Source organism: Oncorhynchus mykiss, chromosome 5, assembly GCF_013265735.2.
Source record: "Oncorhynchus mykiss isolate Arlee chromosome 5, USDA_OmykA_1.1, whole genome shotgun sequence".
Classification (NCBI taxonomy): Eukaryota; Metazoa; Chordata; class Actinopteri; order Salmoniformes; family Salmonidae; genus Oncorhynchus; species Oncorhynchus mykiss.
In genome coordinates this window covers 65,551,006-65,571,322 of record NC_048569.1, presented here as the reverse complement: position 1 = coordinate 65,571,322, position 20,317 = coordinate 65,551,006, and the positions used below count along the sequence as shown (strand labels likewise).

Here is a 20,317-nt window from a genome sequence, read left to right as displayed (position 1 = left end):
CAAACGTCCACCTTTATGTATATTACCATCACATTTTTTAAGGCATATTCTTTCCAAATGTATAACGACTGACTGAATAAATGTACATTTAATAGTATTGCATGACAAAACTACAACATTTAGGTGTTGGAAGGGGCTGAGGGACCTACATCCTAACCGGATGCGGATGTTGTTGACGTTTATCTTAACAGCACCTTTGCTTTTATTTCACGTCTAGTTGGCGGCTAAGGGTTCAGGCTCAAGGCAACAGAGAACGGCCAAATATAACAAGCAGAACAGAAGACATTGCCCGAGGGGCTTAACTCAACGGCTGGAATGGACTCGGCGCCTTTCCTACTTCGCTTGTTTTTGGACTGTCATTTACCGGACAAGCTGGCTAGCTAGCTGGCTAGTAACGTTAGGCTCCACAACTGTCGGACGAAAGAAGGGAACAGTCAAAGGAGGAAATAACAGCCAACAAAGTTAGCTTTCTGGTTAATTATCTTTCTCGTCTAGCTTGCTTTACGGATATCCTAATTGTTATAGCTAACATTAGCTAGATCTTCTCTATGGGGCTACTGTCGATAACAACGGAACAACTTTGTAGTCAGCTACGTTATCGGAATTAGTTCATGATTAGCCAATTATTTTGTAGTTTTAAGTTGACCTGAAAGCGAGAATTTACCTCTTCGGTATTACTGGCTCAGCGTTTATGGTGTCCGCTTACCCAGACACGGATGTCAAGTAACGTTAATAGGAAAGGAGAGTTTGTTTTGATTGACTTGAAGAATGTTACACTGTCAGTAATCTATGTGTTAATAAACGCCATAGACAGCGGGGTTTAACAGTATGTGAATGTTTTGTGTTGACTGAAGCGTTGACAACGTGTCACACGCTACGGTAGGTCCGGGTGCCGCGCGTGTCAGTGATCGGAAAGCAAACAGGTGTGACCAACAGGTGAACGCGGTTTTAAGGGATTTGACACCGAGTCAAGGAAGGAGTGTGCGCGAACGTCTTGGTATAACTTTGTCTTAGATATTAAGACGCATTTTATGACAGATCACTAATATCAGTTTAAATAATACTACAGCATTCCTGCATTCTGTCAAATATATTACTTATGAGTCAGATTTTTTAGATACAGTTGTATGTCCAACCTCTTATCACACCACTGCCATAAACCGGGATTTGTACATTATGACTTTGGTGAGGTGGAGTGAGTCAAAGATGGTGTCTAAATGGGCATTAATAAGCTTATTAGTAACAATATTGTTGGCCTTATAAACAGCACTGCCTCAATGTGTTGTTTGAAAGCGTTAAATAATCATTGGGCAGACAGACTGCTGAATATGTGAACATGAGATCTGAGTGCTTGTGTTTATCAGAGAGTGTTGTGGTGTCTAGGCCAATATTAATGTGATGATCGGTTACAGTTGCGCTTGACTGAAAAAGCCAGGTTGTAGCTATGTGGACAGTGTTGTGGTTTCGCCCCGCAACAATGTCGGCCCTATTGTTCTCATTGCTGCTATTGCTGAGCACCTTATGCAGGCTTGGACAATCTATGTCACGAGAGGAGAAGCTCAAACTGAGGTGAGTGAGAATGATGGTCTGGTTCTGGGCTAGATGTGTGACAAGTTCTGACTTCCTCAGATAAAGGAGAATGAGCTAAGCTGACTTGTTCTTTCCCTTCAAGGAACCAAGTGGTTGAGATGTTTGACCATGCTTATTCAAATTATATGGTAAGTCTCGTCACCGCACCTGCCCCATTTATATAACTGAGATCAAATCCAAGTTTAATGGTCGCATACACAGTTGATCAGATGTTCTAGCGGGTGCAGTGAAATGCTTGTGTTACTAGTTTCTAACAATGCAGTAAAATATCAAACAAGTACACAAATAATAATAATTTTAAAAAAGATTACAAAAACCACAAGAAATCAAGAAATGTCGGAACAAAATAAATAAATTAACAACCCAAACCCATTAACACATCCAAATGCAATCTATATGTATTTACACAAGATATACTAAGAATGGTATGTACAGCAGTAGCTATATTAGTGAGCTATGTTAAGATTCCAGTATATAAATGAATATGCAGTTTATAAACAGTGTAACTAAAATGCAATGTACAGTAGTAGCAATATTAGAATGATCTGTTTACAAACATTATTTAATTACACAGTACAAAACCCTATGGAAGAATGTATAGAATTTCTGGAAATTAGCTTCCGGACCAGAGTCCTGAATATAAATATACACTCAGTGGACAGTTTATTAGGTACATCCATCTAGTACCGGGTCAGACCCTCCCTTTGCCTCAAACAGCCTGAATTCTTCGGGGCATGGAAACATTGCGCAATTGGTATCAAGGGACCAAATGTGTGTCAGGAAAAGATTCCCCAAACCATTACACCACCGCCACCAACCTGTACTGTTGACACCAGGTGGGATGGGGCCATGGACTCATGTTGCTTATGCCAAATCCTGACTCTGCCATCAGCATGACGCAACTGGGATTCGCAAACACCAACCAAGTGATTTTATTTGTTTTGTTTATTTTTTTAAATCACTCAACTGTCTAGTGTTGGTGACCACAAACCAACTGGAGCTACTTATTGTTTTTAGCTGATAGGAGTAGAACCCGGTGGGATCGTCTGCTGCAATAGCCCATCCGTGAAAAGGAACGACGAGTTGTGTATTCCGAGATGCCATTCTACACACCACTGTTGTACTGCACTGTTACTTGCCTGTTTGTGGCCCACCTGTTAGCTTGCATGATTCTTACCATTATCCTTCGACCTCTCATCAACAAGCTGTTTTCACCCACAGGACCTTCGCTGACTTTTTGTTTGTCGCATTAGTAAATACCCTAGACACTGTTGTGTGTTAAAAGCCTAGGAGGTTGGCCATTTATGAGATACTGGAACCGACACACCTGGCACCGACGCTCATACCACACTCAGTCGCTTCGGTAACTTGTTTTGCCCATTCTAGCACTCAATCGAACAGTAATTGAACTGCCTGTCTGCCTGCTTTGTATAGCAAGCCACGGCCAGGTGACTCATTTATTGTAGGAGCGAACCATTTTTGTGAACCTAATAAACTGGCCACTGAGTGTATATGTGTGTGTATGGACAGTATGTGAATAGAAAAGGTATGTGTGTGTATAGCAGTAGTTATATAGGATGAGCCATGACTAGAATACAGTATATACGTATAAAGTGGGTAAAACCGTATCTAAACATTAAGGTGACCAGTGTTTAATGACTATTCATTCGGTTCAGTGCCTTCAGAAAGTATTCAAGCCCCATGACGTTTTCTACTTTGTTGTTTTACGAAGTGGGATTAAAATTGATTGAATTCTCTCTTTTTTTTGGTCACGATCTACAAAAAATACTCTTATCAAATTGGAAGAAAAATGCTAGACAGCCATTTTCAAGTCTTGCCATAGCTTTTCAAGCCAATCTAAGTCAACTGTAAGTAGGCCACTCCGGAACATTCACTGTCATGTTGTTTAACAACTCCAGTGTATATTTGATTTGTGTTTTAGGTTATTGTCCTGCTGAAAGTTACATTTTCTCAGTGTCACTGTTGGAAAGCAGACTGAGCCAGTTTTTCCTCTAGGATTTTGCCTGTGCTTAGCTCCATTCCGTTTCTTTTAGTAATAAAAGTCCTTGCCGACAACAAGCATACCCATAACTTGATGCAGCCACCACCATGCTGGAAAATATGAAGAGTGGTACTCGGTGATGTAGGATTTGCCCTAAACATAACGCTTTGTATTCAGCACATAACATTTATTTGCCACATTTCTTTGCAGTTTTACTTTATTGCAAACAGGATGCATGTTTTGGAATATTTTTATTCTTTACAGGCTTCTTTCTTTTCACTCAGCGATTTAGTTTAGTATTGTGGAGTAACTACATGTTGCTGATCCATCCTCAGATTTCTCCTATCACAGCCATTAAACTGTAACTGTTTTAAAGTCACCATTGGCCTCATGTTGAAATCCCTGAGCGGTTTCCTTCCTCTCCTGCAACCAAGTTAGGAAGGATGCCTTTATCTTTGTAGTGACTGGGTGTATTGACACACCATCCAATGTGTAATTAATAACTTCACCTTTCTCAGAGGGATGTTCAATGTCTGCTTTTTACATTTTGACCCATCAACCAATGGGTGCCCTTCTTTGCAAGGCTTTGGAAAACCTCCCTGTGGTTGAATCTGTGTGTGAAAATCACTGCTCAACTGAGGGACCTTAAATTGATCTGTATGTGTGGTGTACAGAGATGAGGTAGTCATTCAAAAATCCTGTTGAACCCGATTGCACACAGAATGAGTCCATGAAATGTATTACAGTATGTGACTTGTTAGCTCCTGAAATTATTTAAGCTTGCATCAACAAAGGGGTTGAATACTTATTGAATCATTTCAGCTAAACATTTGTATTACTTGGTAAAAATGTCTAATAACATAATTCCACTTTGACATTATTGGGGTAGTGTGTGTGTGTGTGTGTGTGTGTGTGTGTGTGTGTGTAGGCCAGTGACAAATAATCTCAATTTAATCCATTTTTAATTCAGGCTGTTACACAATGAAATGTGGAAAAAGTCAAGGGGTGTGAAGACTAAGACTTTTTCTGGTAGATGTTTTCTAAGACCTATTTTCCATCTGTTTGACCAAACATCAAAGCCTTTGCTTATTCCTACATTTTAAAATGGAAAAATGGTTTAGAAATGTATATAAAGTATTCAGACCCCATGACTTTTTCCACATTTTGTTACGAAACAGCCTTATTCTAAAATGGATTCAATAGTTTTTTCCCTCATCAATCTACACTCAATATCCCATAATGACAAAAGCGAAAAACAGATTTTTAGAGATGTTTGCAAATGTATTATAAATAAAATACCTTATTTACATAAGTATTCAGACCCTTTGCTATGAGACTTGAAATTGCGCTCCGGTGCATCCTGTTTCCATTGATCATCCTTGATGTTTCTACAACTTGATTGGAGTCAACCTGTGGTAAATTCAATTGATTAGACATGATTTGGAAAGGCACACACCTGTCTATATAAGGTCCCACAGTTGACAGGGCTTGGTTTTTGCTCTGACATGCAATGAGGTCGAAGAAATTGTCCATAGAGCTCCGAGACTGGATTGTGTGGAGGCACAGATGTTGGGAAAGGTACCAAAACATTTCTGCAACATTGAAGGTCCCCAAGAACACTGTGACCTCCATCATTCTTAAATGGAAGAAGTTTGGAACCACCAAGAGTCTACCTAGAGCTGGCCGCCCGGCCAAACTGAGCAATCGGGGGAGAAGTGCCTTGGTCAGGGAGGTCACTAAGAACCCGATGGTTACTCTGACAGAGCTCTAGAGTACCTCTGTAGAGATGGGAGAACCATCCAGAAGGACAACCATCTCTGCACCATCTTTGTGGTAGTGGCCAGACGGAAGCCACTCCTCAGTAAAAGGCACATGACTGCCCGCTTGGAGTTTGCCAAAAGGCACCTAAAAGACTCTCGGACCGTGAGAAACAAGATTCTCTGGTCTGATGAAACCAAAATTTAACTATTTGGCCTGAAAGCGAAGCGTTATGTCTGGAGGAAACCTGGCACCATCCCTACCGTGAAGCATGGTGGTAGCATCCTGCTGTGGGGATGTTTTTCGTTGGCAGGGACTGGGAGACTAGTAAAGATCGAGCAAGTAAAGAGATCCTTGCTGAAAACCTGCTCAGGACCTCAGACTGGGGGAAAAGGTTAACCTTCCAACAGGACAATGACCTGACGCACACAGCTAAGACAACACAGGAGTGGCTTTAGGACAAGTCTCTGAATGTCCTTGAGTGGCCCAGCCAGAGCCCGGACTTGAACCTGATCGGAAGTACTGAGTAAAGGGTCTGAATACTTATGTAAATGTGAGATTTCTGTTTTTGTATTTTTTTAAAAATAAATTTGCAAATATTTCTCAATTTGATATTGCTTTGTTATTATGGGGTATTGTGTGTGTGTAGATGAGGAAAAATAATTTCAACCATTTTTAGAATAAGGCTGTGTGGAAAAAGTCAAGGGGTCTGAATACTATCCGAATGCACTGTATGCCTATATAGACTCTTAGCTTTCCGTTGACATGCCCCTATGAACTTCTCATGTTGGTGCTCATGGGTCCTTTCAGATTAAATTAGTGCTTGGCAAGTGTTTTACATTTCTGCTTTATTTGCCAGGAACAGATATGAATGTATTGATTTTGGTGTGGTAGAGTGTTTTGCAAGGAAACTACTTGAACCTTATTTATGCCTACTGTATGTCAAGTATTGTCTGACATATGTTCAACATTTACACACTACTATTGATCCTTATTGGTTGTGTTCTCCAGGACCATGCGTACCCAGCAGATGAGCTGATGCCTCTGACGTGTCGGGGGAGGGTGCGTGGGCTGGAGCCCAGTCGGGGAGACGTGGATGACGCACTGGGGATGTAAGGGCCTGTCTGCCTGCCTGCCTTCAGGCCTGAGTAGGATGTGGTAACAGGAGAAACAGTCCTGTTGGCACTGGAATACTCTTGAGTCTCTATGTTGATATCTTCTCGCCATACGGGACAGTGATTTGATTGAATTGTCTACGTGTGTTTTTAAGGTTCTCTCTCACCCTCATCGACACCCTGGACACTCTAGTGGTGAGTAAAATCTCTTTAGTTTGTATCACCGACCAGTAAGCTGCCTTGTTCGTTTTGTTCAGTCTCTGTTTTTAGGGATGCTTTGATTTTAATTGATTTCCTCCTGTATTTACTTCCAGCTCTTAAACAAGACAGCAGAGTTTGAAGCAGCAGTGAGGAGAGTGCTGAAAGATGTGCGACTCGACAATGACGTTGTGGTGTCTGTCTTTGAGACCAACATCCGTGTGCTGGGGTAAGAAAAAACAAAAGCCAGTTGACTGGCTGGACATCATGTGTGCTTGCGTGTGTTTGTGACTATTGTGACTTTCCTTATGTTTTCAGGGGGCTGCTAGGGGGCCACTCCATGGCTGTGATGCTGAAGGATGCAGGGCATTACATGCAGTGGTACCAGGATGAGCTGCTCCACATGGCCAAAGACCTGGGTCTCAGACTCCTGCCTGCCTTCAACACCAGCAGTGGCCTGCCTTACCCCAGGGTGAGCTCTGACTATACATGCAGCCTATACATAGACTTAACATAAGGTCTCGGCTGTTGTGTTTTTACCATAATATGTCACACACACACCCACACAAGCATGTACATACACCCATAAGGTTAGAAGGCAACTTTTGGCAAGCACATTAGCTAAAAGGATGCTGTCGGCTAGCGGGTAAGAGTACAGCAGCCCTCTCAGATTATGACTGCATCATTTCATTTTCTGCTTCAGTGCTCTGCTTGCAGCTGCCATAGTTTTCAGAGGCAGAGTTTTCTATGGCTGTGTAGTTCACGTGGACAATGACTTGGAACACAGCGGTGTATTTCAGTCTATGACATCTATATTGAGCCTTATAATTCCACTCAACAGGTAAACTTGAAGCATGGTGTCAGGGGTCCTGAGTCTCGGACGGGCACAGAGACGGACACCTGCACAGCTTGTGCTGGTACCATTATTCTGGAGTTCGCTGCCTTGAGTCGCTTCACTGGGGACCCTGTGTTTGAGGTATAAGACATTTGTCTCTTTTACTTTAAAATGTGTGTTCAGATCACGGCTGATGCATGACTAGACTGCAGCGGTACTAGACCTTAAAGGGTTAGTCCAGCTTGTTGACTCTCGGAGATCCCAGTGTGTCTGAATGATATTGATTCATGGTCTTCTGTAGTTCAGTTGGTAGAGCATGGCTCTTGCCACGCCAGGATAGTGGGTTTTGAGTCCCAGGACCACCCATGTTATGTTGTTTTTATCCATGCATGCCTAAGTTTGCATGAAATATTTTGCTAAAAAGATTTTAAAAATAATAATTTTACAATTAATTTAATCAAACACAGGTCCATGCACGGAGAGCCCTAAACTTCCTGTGGGAGAAGAGACAGAGGAACAGCAACCTAGTGGGAACAACCATCAACATCCACTCAGGAGAGTGGGTCCGCAGGGGTGAGGGAGATAACCTGTCCCAGGCCTTAACTAGTATGATAAAGGAGGATTTACATGGATTTTTCCCACAAAGGACAGTTATTGGATGTGGTAGAAGTGAATGGGCAAGAGGGTAGGCGCTGATGTTCTGTACTTGTAGAAATAGGCCATTAGTGTTTCTGAGGTATGAAACGTTACACTGTTGTATTGTTCCAGACAGCGGCGTTGGAGCAGGGATCGACTCGTATTATGAGTACCTGCTGAAAGCCTACATTCTCCTGGGAGATGACCTCTTTCTGCAGCGCTTCAACATTGTGAGTGACATCACACGCTGTAACCATTCTCCAGCCGAAATCATGGAATGCTATTATGCCTTTATTATGATGGAATTCAATATACAGAAAGTATGCTCCATTCTCATCCTCAGCTTGTCATATTTTCTCATTATTTGTTTCCAGCACTATGCGTCTATAATGAAGTACATCAGCCAGCCTCCTCTCCTGCTGGATGTTCACATCCACAAGCCTCTGCTGCCTGCTCGCACCTGGATGGACTCCCTCCTGGCCTTCTTCCCTGGGCTGCAGGTGAGACACTCAGCCTGGCGTCACTAACAGACCAGCTGCCTAAGCAGGGGTTTTAGTACATAAAGATATTGCTGAGATTATGGAGACAAATGTAAACATGTATTTTCCTCCTAACCTTGTTAATGAATCCCCCAGGTGTTGAAGGGAGATATCCGTCCGGCCATTGAGACCCATGAGATGCTGTATCAAGTCACCAAGAAACACAACTTCCTCCCAGAGGTTAGCTCAATTTTTTTTTGCTTCCTCTCCCTCCTTTTTCTCTCACTCAGGCTGTAGCCTTTAACACCCCTCTTTGTTCCCTAGGCGTTCACCACTGATTTCAGGGTACACTGGGCTCAGCATCCACTTAGACCTGAGTTTGCAGAGAGCACCTATTTCCTGTACAAGGTAAGAACTATGCAGACATGCAGTCTAGAAGTTGACATAGATCCATGAACATACAGTAGTCAGAATTTTCAGACCCCTTATATATTTTAATCCTCATCAATCTTCACACCATACCCCACAATGATAATGCGAAAACAGGTTTTAGACATTTTTTGCAAGTGTATTGAAAAAAACAACAATGCTTATTTATATAACTATTCAGACCCTTTGCTATGAGACTCAATTGAGCTCAGGTGCATCCTGTTTCCAATGATCACCCTGTTTCCAATGATCACCCTTGCAAGGTTTCTTCAACTTGATTGGAGTCAACCTGCGGTAAATTCAATTGATTGGACATTATTTGGAAAGGCACCCACTTGTCTATATAAGGTCCCACAATTGATAGTGTATGTCAGAGCAAACACCAGGCCATGAGGTCCAAGGAATTGTCCGTAGAGGTCTGAGACAGGATTGTGTCGAAGCACAGATCTGGGGAAGTTTACCAAAACATTTCTGCAACATTGAAGGTCCCCAAGAACACAGTGGCCTCCATCGAAGGTTGCTGGATCGAATAACCAAGCTGACAAGGTAAAAAAAAATGTTGTTCTGCCCCTGAGAAATTTAAGGCAGCCCCCCACACCTCTCTGATTCAGAGGGGATGGGTTAAATGCGGATGACACATTTCAGTTGAAGGGCTTCAGTTGTACAACTGACTAGGTATCCCTCTTTCCGTTTCCCATTCTTTTTTTTCTCCCCAATTTCGTGGTATCCAATTGTTGTAGTAGCTACTATCTTGTCTCATCGCTACAACTCCCGTACAGGCTCGGGAGAGACGACGGTTGAATGTCATGCGTCCTCCGATACACAACCCAACCAGCCGCACTGCTTCTTAACACAGCGTGCATCCAACCCGGAAGCCAGCCGCACCAATGTGTCGGAGGCTACACCGTGCACCTGGCAACCTTGGCTAGCGCGCACTGCGCCCGGCCCGCCACAGGAGTCGCTGGTGCGCGGTGAGACAAGGACATCCCTACCGACCAAGCCCTCCCTAACCCGGACGACGCTAGGCCAATTGTGCGTCGCCCCACGGACCTCCCGGTCGCGGCCGGTTACGACAGAGCCTGGGCGCAAACCCACGGACTCGGATGGCACAGCTGGCGCTGCAGTACAGCGCCCTTAACCACTGCACCACCCGGGAGGCCCCGTTTCCCATTCTTAAATGGAAGAAGTTTAGAAACACCAAGACACTTCCTAGAGCTGGCCACCCAGCCAAACTGAGCAATCATGGGAGAAAGGTCTTGGTCAGGGAGGTGGCCAAGAACCCGATGGTCACTCTGACAGAGCTCCAGGGTTCCTCTGTGGAGATGGTTGTCATTCTGGAAGGTTCTCCCATCTCTGCAGCACTCTACCAATTAAGCCCTTATGGTAGAATGGCCAGACGGAAGCCACTCCTTAGTAAAAGGCACATGACAGTCCACTTGGAGTTTTGCCAAAAGGCACCTAAAGGAGACTCAGACCATGAGAAACAAGATTCTCTGGTCTGATGAAACCAAGATTGAACTCTTTGGCCTGAATGCCAAGAGTCACGTCTGTAGGAAACCTGGCACCATCCATACTTTGAAGCATGGTGGTGGCAGCAGCATGCCGTGGGAATGTTTTTCAGTGGCAGGAACTGGGAGACTAGTCAGGGTTGAGGGAGAGATGAATGGAGCAAAGTACAGAGAGATCCTTGATGAAAACCTGCTCCAGAACAGAACCTCCGACTGAGGCAAAGGTTCAACTTCCAACAGGACAATGACCCGAAGCACACAGCCAAGACAACGCAGGGAGTGGCTTCAGGACAATTCTCTGAATATCCTTTAGTGGCCCAGCCAGATCCTGAACTTGAATCCGATCGTACATCTCCGGAAAGATCTGAAAATAGCTGTGCAGCAACGCTCCCCAGCCAACCTTATAGAGCTTGTGAGGATCTGCAGAGAAGAATGGGAGAAACTCCCCAAATACAGGTGTGTCAGGCTTGTAGCGTCATACCAAAGAAGACTCGAGGCTGTAATCGCTGCCAAAGGTGCTTCAACAAAGTACATAGTAAAGGGTCTGAATACTTAAGAAAACGGCAATATCACATTTACTTATTTATAATACATTTGCAAAAATGTTAAAAAATCATGTATTCGCTTTGTCATTATGATGAAACTGGCTCATGTAGGTTGAGGATTTTTTTTTTTTTATGTGGAAACGTGAAGAGGTCTGAATACTTTCCGAATGCACTATACATTTTGATCTCAGTGGCCTTCGTTATTGCCTAATCCAGTCGTACAGTGTCTAACCCTGGTCCCACTGTTCCCTCTCTAGGCCACCAAAGACCCCTACTACCTAGAGGTAGGCCGCACGGTGCTGGACAACCTGAACCGCTTTGCCCGGGTCCCCTGCGGCTTCGCTGCCATGAAGGACGTTCGCACCGGGAGCCACGAGGACCGGTGAGAGCCCAGATCCAGGGGAATAGCCAAGGGACGGGGAGGGTCTGACTGGCATTTAATGATGGGTGGGAAACAGAGGTGGATGGTTTAAGTGGCTGAGCAACAGTGTGCCAGGCAGGTAGTTAAATCAAACTGGTTTATGTGGTGTCTACCTTGCTGCTCCAAATTTGGCCTGCTTCCTCTCAGAATGGACTCCTTCTTCCTGGCGGAGATGTTCAAGTACCTGTTCCTGCTGTTTGCAGAGGAGGAAGATCTGCCGTTTAATGTTGAGGACTACATCTTCACCACAGAGGCTCACCTCCTGCCCCTGTCCCTGTCCACTGCCCCTCACGCCCCCTCTCCTCCAGTCAACTCCACGGTACAGGCTGCATCTCTGCCTCATCTGTCCGCCTCTGTCAAATCTCTTTGGGTGGGTATAGTAAAATCACATGCTGTAACCAACTATAGTTCTAATGATACTACTTCTAATAATATTCAGATGATCGAGTTGGTCATGTTTGTTCTCTCCCACCTGTCTTAGTCAGAGGAAGAGCTGGATGACTCCAACTTTGATTGGACCTGCCCCAACACACGCCTCCTTTTCCCTGACCCTGCCTTTCCCCGGAACCTCCGAGATCCAATCAGAAGTGCTGTGGACAAGAGCTGTCCCCGCCCTGCCCTTCACCGGTAAGGGACATTATGCCTAACGTGAGGAATCATGTTAAGTGCTTTTTGTACTGAAATATGGCAGAATATTATTATTGTCACAACCATACTGAATGTGAACATTATTGCCCTCCAACATTAATGACCTTCTCGTTCAGTGAGCCAGGGATGGGTCGCCCCCCTCTGAGGGCTCAGGACTTCATGGCCAACAACCCTGATCACCTGGAGCTGCTGAGGAGGATGGGAGTCAGCCTTATACACCTGAAGGACGGCAGAGTGCAGCTTGTCCAACACGCTACACAGGTAAATAATCATGCACAATACAAGCCGGGAGACATGTTTTTGCTATCAATTTGAATGGTGTCATAAGAAAACTGCCAAACCCCCCCATATGAGTCTTATTCAGTCTCTCCCCATCTACTGCCCTCTCCTCTCTAACTCCATCTCCGTCCCTCTCTCTCCCGTTACTTCCTCACTCTAGGCGGTCAGTGCTGTGGCAGCAGAGGACGGGATGCGCTTCATGCAGGAGATGATGGAGCTGTCCAGCCAGCAGCAGAAGGAGCAGCTCCCGCCGCGCGCCGTACAGATCATCTCCCACCCCTTCTTCGGTAGAGTGGTGCTGACCGCTGGCCCAGCACAGTTTGGCACAGACCTTTTCAAGAGCATCACTGGGGTGAGTGTGTTTCAGTGTGCCAATTTCCAATGGATGGGCGCCTGTCTGTTTGTTTGTTTATACTGTCTTGCCCCTAGGCGCCAGACGTTCTCTATTCTCAGCGTTCCGAGTGACGTTTGAACATGTACTCTCTTTGTCTGTTTGTAGGTGCGTGGGTTTGTGACAGTGGCTGAGCCCTACAGTGGCTGTGCGGAGCTGAGCAACGCTGCCTTTGTACAGGGCCGCATCGCTTTGTTGCAACGGGGGCAGTGTATGTTCGCTGAGAAGGCAAGACACATCATGAAGGCTGGGGCCATCGGAGGCATAGTCATCGGTGAGGAGGCCAACTAACACAGGATCTTAATTTAAACAAATTAATCTACTTCAAGAAGGCTTCACTAACTCTCATCATACTTCTGACATTTATACATGTTCATAACACTTTCATTATGTATATAACCTTTTTAATAAACTGATGTATTACCATTTACAGGGTCCTCTTTTACCCTGCTAACTACCCCCTCTTTCTCCCCAACAGATGACAACGAGGGCAGCAGCAGTGACACAGCTCCCCTCTTCCAGATGGCCGGCGATGGACGCAACACAGACGACGTCACCTTGCCCCTGCTCTTCCTGTTCTACAAGGAGGGAAACATCCTGTTGGAGGCTCTTAAGGAGTACAGGGAGGTGGAGGTGCTGCTGAGTGACAAGGCCAGAGACCGAGGTGAGATCCACTGGACAGAACAGAGGGTGCTACTGACTGGAGGCATGTTCAGAACATGGGTCCTTATTTCAGCTCATTAGAGACCAGATTTGATTCTGTGAAGATTTCAAAATGGCCAGTATTTCAGGGTTCAGTGGTGACTCTAAATAGTGGGCCTGTGGCCACTTTACAGTAGCAGCTTGGTGGTGATGGTGAGCACCCTGTGTGATACAGGATACAGCTCCTTTTCCATTTGTCTTCCTCCTTCTCTCCTTCCCTGTAGTGGACTGTAACAGTAACTTTCCTCTGCTCTCTTTCTTTCCTTTCCCTTCACCCTTTGGATGAGCAGCCTCCATATTCAAAGGTAAACCTCTCCCTGGCATCCTGCTGGAGAGCAGTAAGTATCGCCCTCTTTCCCCTCTCCTCCATTATTTTGTGTGTGGTAGAGCAGCTCAGTGCAGGTTAGTCTTGTGTAAATAGCTGGCCATCTCAGAACTCATCAAGAGCATGGTACTGTTGGTCTGTACTGCACATGACTCATCAGTACCGTGCTGTTTATAGTTCGCTGCCTCTTGTGAACTGCAACACTGCTCTATTTCTGTCTGGGAATGACCGGTGTGAGTGCTTGTGTTAGATATACAGTACCAGTCAAAGGTTTGGACACACCTACTCATTCCAAGGTTTTTCTTTATTTGTACTTTCTTCTACATTGTAGAATAATTGTAATGACATCAAAACTATGAAATACGTGGAATCATCTAGTAACCAAAAAAGTTTTAAACAAAGAAAAATATTTTTGAGTCTTCAAAGTAGCCTCTCTTTGCCTTGATGACAGCTTTGCATACTCTTGGCATTTTCTCAACCAGCTTCATGAGGTAGTCACCTGGAATGCATTTAAATTAACAGATGTGGCTTGTTCAAAGTTAATTTGTGAAATGTCTTTCCTCCTTAATGCATTTGAGCCATTCAGTTGTGTTGTGACATGGTAGGTGGTATACAGAAGGTAGCCCTATTTGGTAAAAGGCCAAGTCCATTTTATGGCAAGAACAGCTCAAATAAGCAAAGACAAATGACAGTCATCATTACTTTGAGACATGAAGGTCAGTCAATGTGGAACATTTCAAGGACTTCAAGTGCAGTCGCAAAAGCCATCAAGCACTATGATGAAACTGGCTCTCATGAAGACCGCCACAGGAAAGGAAGACCCAGAGTTACCTCTGCTGCAGATGATAAATTCATTTGAGTTAACTGCACCTCAGATGCTTCAGAGTTCAAATAACAGACACCTCTCAACATCAACTCTTCAGAGGAGACTGTGAATCAGGCCTCCATGGTCGAATTGCTGCAAAGAAACCACTACTAAAGGATACCAACAAGAAGAACAGATTTGCTTGGGCCAAAAAACACAAACAATGGACATTAGACTTGTGGAATTCTGTCCTTTGGTCTGATGAGCACAAATTTGAGATTTTTGGGTCCAACTGCTGTGTCTTTGTGACGCAGAGTAGGTGAACGAATGATCTCTGCATGTTTAGTTCCCACCGTGAAGCATGGAGGAGGTGTGATGGTGTGGGGGTGCTTTCCTGGAGACACTGTCAGTGATTTATTTAGAATTCATGGCGCACTTAACCAGCATGGCTACCACAGCATTCTGCAGCGATATGCCATCCCATCTGGTTTGTGCTTAGTCCCACTATCATTTGTTTTTCAACAGGACAACGACCCAACAAACCTCCAGGCTGTGTAAGGGTTATTAGACCTAGGAGGAGAGTGATGGAGTGCTGCGTCAGATGACCTGGCCTCCACAATCACCTGACCTCAATTGAGATGGTTTGGGATGAATTGGACTGCAGCGCAAAGGCAAAGCAGACCAGTGCTCATCATATGTGGGAACACCTTCAAGACTGTTGTAAAAGCATTCGAGGTGAAGCTGGTTGAGAGAATGCCAAGAGTGTGTAAAGCTGTCAAGGCAAAGGGTGGCTAATTTGAAGAATCTGAGAAAAAGGAAGAAACTGCACAGCGCTCTTGATAGTGTCACTGTTCTTTAATAAGCTTACGTTTCATCCACATGGACTTCGTCAGAGCTTTTGTGCGTTTTTTAAAATTAGCACCCAAATAGCCCCACCCACATCCATTCCATGCATCGAATGGGGTTGAGTCGAGGGAAAATACACACACACACACACACACACACACACATAGTGTGGCAAAAAAGTATTTAGTCAGCCACCAATTGTGCAAGTTCTCCCACTTAAAAAGATGAGGCCTGTAATTTTCATCATAGGTACACTTCAACTATGACAGACAAAATGAGAAAAGAAAATCACATTGTAGGATTTTTAAGGAATTTATTTGCAAATTATGGTGTAAAATATATATACATACATATATGTATATATATACATACGTATATATGTGTATATATACATGCATACATATACAGTGCCTTGCGAAAGTATTCGGCCCCCTTGAACTTTGCGACCTTTTGCCACATTTCAGGCTTCAAACATAAAGATATAAAACTGTATTTTTTTGTGAAGAATCAACAACAAGTGGGACACAATCATGAAGTGGAACGACATTTATTGGATATTTCAAACTTTTTTAACAAATCAAAAACTGAAAAATTGGGCGTGCTAAATTATTCAGCCCCCTTAAGTTAATACTTTGTAGCGCCACCTTTTGCTGCAATTACAGCTGTAAGTCGCTTGGGGTATGTCTCTATCAGTTTTGCACATCGAGAGACTGACATTTTTTCCCATTCCTCCTTGCAAAACAGCTCGAGCTCAGTGAGGTTGGATGGAGAGCATTTGTGAACAGCAGTTTTCAGTTCTTTCCACAGATTCTCGATTGGATTCAGGTCTGGACTTTGACTTGGCCATTCTAACACCTGGATATGTTTATTTTTGAACCATTCCATTGTAGATTTTGCTTTATGTTTTGGATCATTGTCTTGTTGGAAGACAAATCTCCGTCCCAGTCTCAGGTCTTTTGCAGACTCCATCAGGTTTTCTTCCAGAATGGTCCTGTATTTGGCTCCATCCATCTTCCCATCAATTTTAACCATCTTCACTGTCCCTGCTGAAGAAAAGCAGGCCCCAACCATGATGCTGCCACCACCATGTTTGACAGTGGGGATGGTGTGTTCAGCTGTGTTGCTTTTACGCCAAACATAACGTTTTGCATTGTTGCCAAAAAGTTCAATTTTGGTTTCATCTGACCAGAGCACCTTCTTCCACATGTTTGGTGTGTCTCCCAGGTGGCTTGTGGCAAACTTTAAACGACACTTTTTATGGATATCTTTAAGAAATGGCTTTCTTCAGAGATCTACAGCTGAGGTGGGAGACTCTGTCCATTTCTTAAAGATATCCATAAAAAGTGTTGTTTAAAGTTTGCCACGAGCCACCTGGGAGACACACCAAACATGTGGAAGAAGGTGCTCTGGTCAGATGAAACCAAAATTGAACTTTTTGGCAATAATGCAAAACGTTATGTTTGGCGTAAAAGCAACACAGCTGAACACACCATCCCCACTGTCAAACATGGTGGTGGCAGCATCATGGTTTGGGCCTGCTTTTCTTCAGCAGGGACAGGGAAGATGGTTAAAATTGATGGGAAGATGGATGGAGCCAAATACAGGACCATTCTGGAAGAAAACCTGATGGAGTCTGCAAAAGACCTGAGACTGGGACGGAGATTTGTCTTCCAACAAGACAATGATCCAAAACATAAAGCAAAATCTACAATGGAATGGTTCAAAAATAAACATATCCAGGTGTTAGAATGGCCAAGTCAAAGTCCAGACCTGAATCCAATCGAGAATCTGTGGAAAGAACTGAAAACGGCTGTTCACAAATGCTCTCCATCCAACCTCACTGAGCTCGAGCTGTTTTGCAAGGAGGAATGGGAAAAAATGTCAGTCTCTCGATGTGCAAAACTGATAGAGACATACCCCAAGCGACTTACAGCTGTAATTGCAGCAAAAGGTGGCGCTACAAAGTATTAACTTAAGGGGGCTGAATAATTTTGCACGCCCAATTTTTCAGTTTTTGATTTGTTAAAAAAGTTTGAAATATCCAATAAATGTCGTTCCACTTCATGATTGTGTCCCACTTGTTGTTGATTCTTCACAAAAAAATACAGTTTTATATCTTTATGTTTGAAGCCTGAAATGTGGCAAAAGGTCGCAAAGTTCAAGGGGGCCGAATACTTTCGCAAGGCACTGTATATGTATATATACGTGTGTGTGTGTGTGTGTGTGTGTGTGTATGTATATATGTATGTATGTATGTATGTATGTATGTATATATGTATGTATGTATGTATGTATGTATGTATGTATGTATGTATGTATGTATGTATGTATATATGTATATATGTATATGTATGTATGTGTGTGTGTGTGTGTGTGTGTATTTTCCCTCGATTCAACCCCATTCGATGCATGGAATGGATGTGGGTGGGGCTATTTGGGTGCTAATTTAAAAAAACGCACAAAAGCTCTGACGAAGTCTGTGAGGCCGATACGTAAAACTTATTAAAGAACAGTGATGCTATCGAGCGGTGTGCGGGTTTCTTCTTTTTTTCTCTCCTTTTATTCAACTGTTACTATGCACCTGCAAAAAAGAGAGCTCAGATGTATGAGTTCCTTTTGAATTTTTACTTTTAAAATATATTTTAATTTAATTGTTTACATGATTCCATGTGTTATTTCATAGTTTTGATGTCTTCACTATTATTCTATAATGCAGAAAATAGTAAAAATAAAGAACACTTGAATGAGTAGATATGTCCAAACTTTTTTTACTGGTAGTGCACAATACGGTGGGACAAAAGTATTTAGTCAGACACCAATTGTGCAAGTTCTCCCACTTAAAAAGACGAGATAGGCCTGTAATGTTCATCATAGGTACACTTCAACTATGTACCTATGATGAAAATTACAGGCCTCATCTTTTTAAGTGGGAGAACTTGCACAATTGGTGGCTGACTAAATACTTTTTTGCCCCACTGTACATGGTGAGTAGGACATGGATGGATGGATGGATGGATACTCGGAACCTATATGGATGATTGTGCAGGTTACAGTTTATTTATTGTGGTGGAATGTGATCTGAAAATGAACTGAGCTCACCCCTTTCTCCTTCCTCAGGTGGGGACGCTCAGGAGGAGGACCAAACTTCACCCACCTCCGCAACTCTTGACCGGTCACACGTGAGCACTGTGGAGCTGGACGAATCAGCTCCCGAATTGGCTCCTGACAATGAGGAAGTGACTCCTGAGGAGGATGTGGGACCTGCCATTAAGAGTAACCCTGAGCCAGAGCAGGAGCCTGCTGTTGACAAGGACTCTAGCAGTAAATCAGTGAAGGCCATGATGGCTGATTGGCAGGAGGACTTGGAGGCGTTCCAGCAGATGGAGAAGGATGAGCTTTGACAGCCTCCACATTCCCCCCCTCTCCCTTATTCTCCTCCCCACTGATCTTTCCCAGCCACAGTATTGGCCTGGAGGACAGCTGACTGTGCCTCCTAAAGGATAACGTTTTAGTGGGGAGATGATTTTATAAGGAATGGTTACCAGGATTGAATACAGTGACTTCCACTCTGTTCTTTCTCTTCACCTGTCTCTAGTTTCTCAGGTGTCAACATGCCAGTTGCTCCCCTGGCATATATCTGCCCATCTCATATTTCAGATTCTGGGGGGTCTTCTCTCTTTTGGCTCATAACAGAACAGACTGCAGTCCAGGTATGTCACCATGGACATCTGGTCTAGTTTCACTGTTTTCTGGTCTTTTTTTTTTAAATTTTTTTTTACGTTTGTCTTCCTCTGAAATACATTTCTGGGTCACTGACATATGGGAGCAGATTCTGAGTGCTGGTTGAATAATAATCCGCTGACTAACTGGTTGAATGATTGGTTTATTTAACTGTGATATGTTGTCGGAACGTTTTACTATTTTATTTTGTGGGCCTAATTTATGGGGTCAATATTAAGCTACTTGGCTGTAAGGGAATGCAGTGAGAAGCAGTCTAAAAGGCTAGTACTGAGAATCACTTAGCACTGGCACTCTCCAGGAAGATATGAAGTTATTAGTGTGACTGTCTATGTATTTGTCAGTTATTTCCAAGGTAATTTGAAATAAAGTGCAGGTTCTGGTTGGTGTGAGAGGTCACCCCTCTGGTCCACATGGGATGAACCGGCCCTATCCTTGCCCTCTGTGTCGTCATGGAGACAGGAGGGCAGACCGCATAGAAGGGTTGGTTGTATAGCAACAAAACCGACTGTTGCGCAACTATATCAAGATATAAAATACTGTACTGTCTTTGGGTATACCATGTTCTATATCTATGGCAGACAGTACCACTGACTGGCCAGCAGAGGGGATCCTTGTTTGGGGCATCATACTGATCTGGAGCTTGCTGACTGACTGGAAGACCAAGCAAACAAAAAAGCCAACAATGTAATTAACTTTTAATAAAATTGATAAAGAAATTAACAAAAGTGTTTTGTCATCTCAATTTTTTAAAACGTTTTTCAGGCAGTGTTAGACTATGGGTTTCTATTGGTTTTAGACTATTACATGACTGAAATGATAGTGGAACCATACAGTATTTGTATTGATAACCTCTTCACTGGGTTGGGATTACAAGGGAATGGAGACATACATCAGAGGGGTTTCAATATGTTTTATGGGTTACTATTATACTATTTATGAATTTCTGATCCTTAATCTGCATGGATCATGCTGTGTACCCAATACATACAACATTTGTAAAAAAAAAAATATCAGTGTCCCCACTACAACAAATAAATACTTTTGTCCTTGAAACATTTTATTGC

The 20,317-nt window shown here is 43.6% G+C and overlaps 1 protein-coding gene across 3 annotated transcripts; it reads left to right on the top strand.

The window, feature by feature from the left end:
• The first annotated feature begins 149 nt into the window (after positions 1-149).
• Positions 150-19,978, top strand: LOC110524355 (ER degradation-enhancing alpha-mannosidase-like protein 3). 3 transcript variants are annotated; one of them, XM_021603928.2, is made up of 21 exons: positions 150-1,569; positions 1,673-1,718; positions 6,362-6,462; positions 6,621-6,660; positions 6,780-6,892; positions 6,982-7,135; positions 7,505-7,639; positions 7,966-8,071; positions 8,267-8,364; positions 8,509-8,634; positions 8,770-8,853; positions 8,938-9,021; positions 11,353-11,477; positions 11,664-11,886; positions 11,998-12,143; positions 12,281-12,425; positions 12,604-12,795; positions 12,943-13,108; positions 13,313-13,498; positions 13,827-13,874; positions 18,630-19,978. In XM_021603928.2, exons 1-21 carry the CDS (start codon positions 1,445-1,447, stop codon positions 18,911-18,913), a joined length of 2,727 nt encoding a protein of 908 aa, XP_021459603.2. In that variant the 5' UTR covers positions 150-1,444; the 3' UTR covers positions 18,914-19,978. The 3 variants fall into 3 exon arrangements, with proteins under 3 accessions (XP_021459603.2, XP_021459604.2, XP_021459605.2); XM_021603929.2 differs by having other exon boundaries at positions 151-1,569; positions 13,827-13,841; XM_021603930.2 differs by lacking the exon at positions 13,827-13,874 and having other exon boundaries at positions 152-1,569.
• The last annotated feature ends 339 nt before the right edge of the window (positions 19,979-20,317 follow it).

Bases quoted from the DNA above. Each gene is read 5' to 3' on its own strand.
- LOC110524355 (XM_021603928.2), top strand. From the start codon at position 1,445: ATGTGGACAGTGTTGTGGTTTCGCCCCGCAACAATGTCGGCCCTATTG. The intron at 7,640-7,965 runs GTATAAGACATT...AATCAAACACAG, and splicing joins CTGGGGACCCTGTGTTTGAG to GTCCATGCACGGAGAGCCCT. The intron at 13,499-13,826 runs GTGAGATCCACT...TTGGATGAGCAG, and splicing joins TGACAAGGCCAGAGACCGAG to CCTCCATATTCAAAGGTAAA.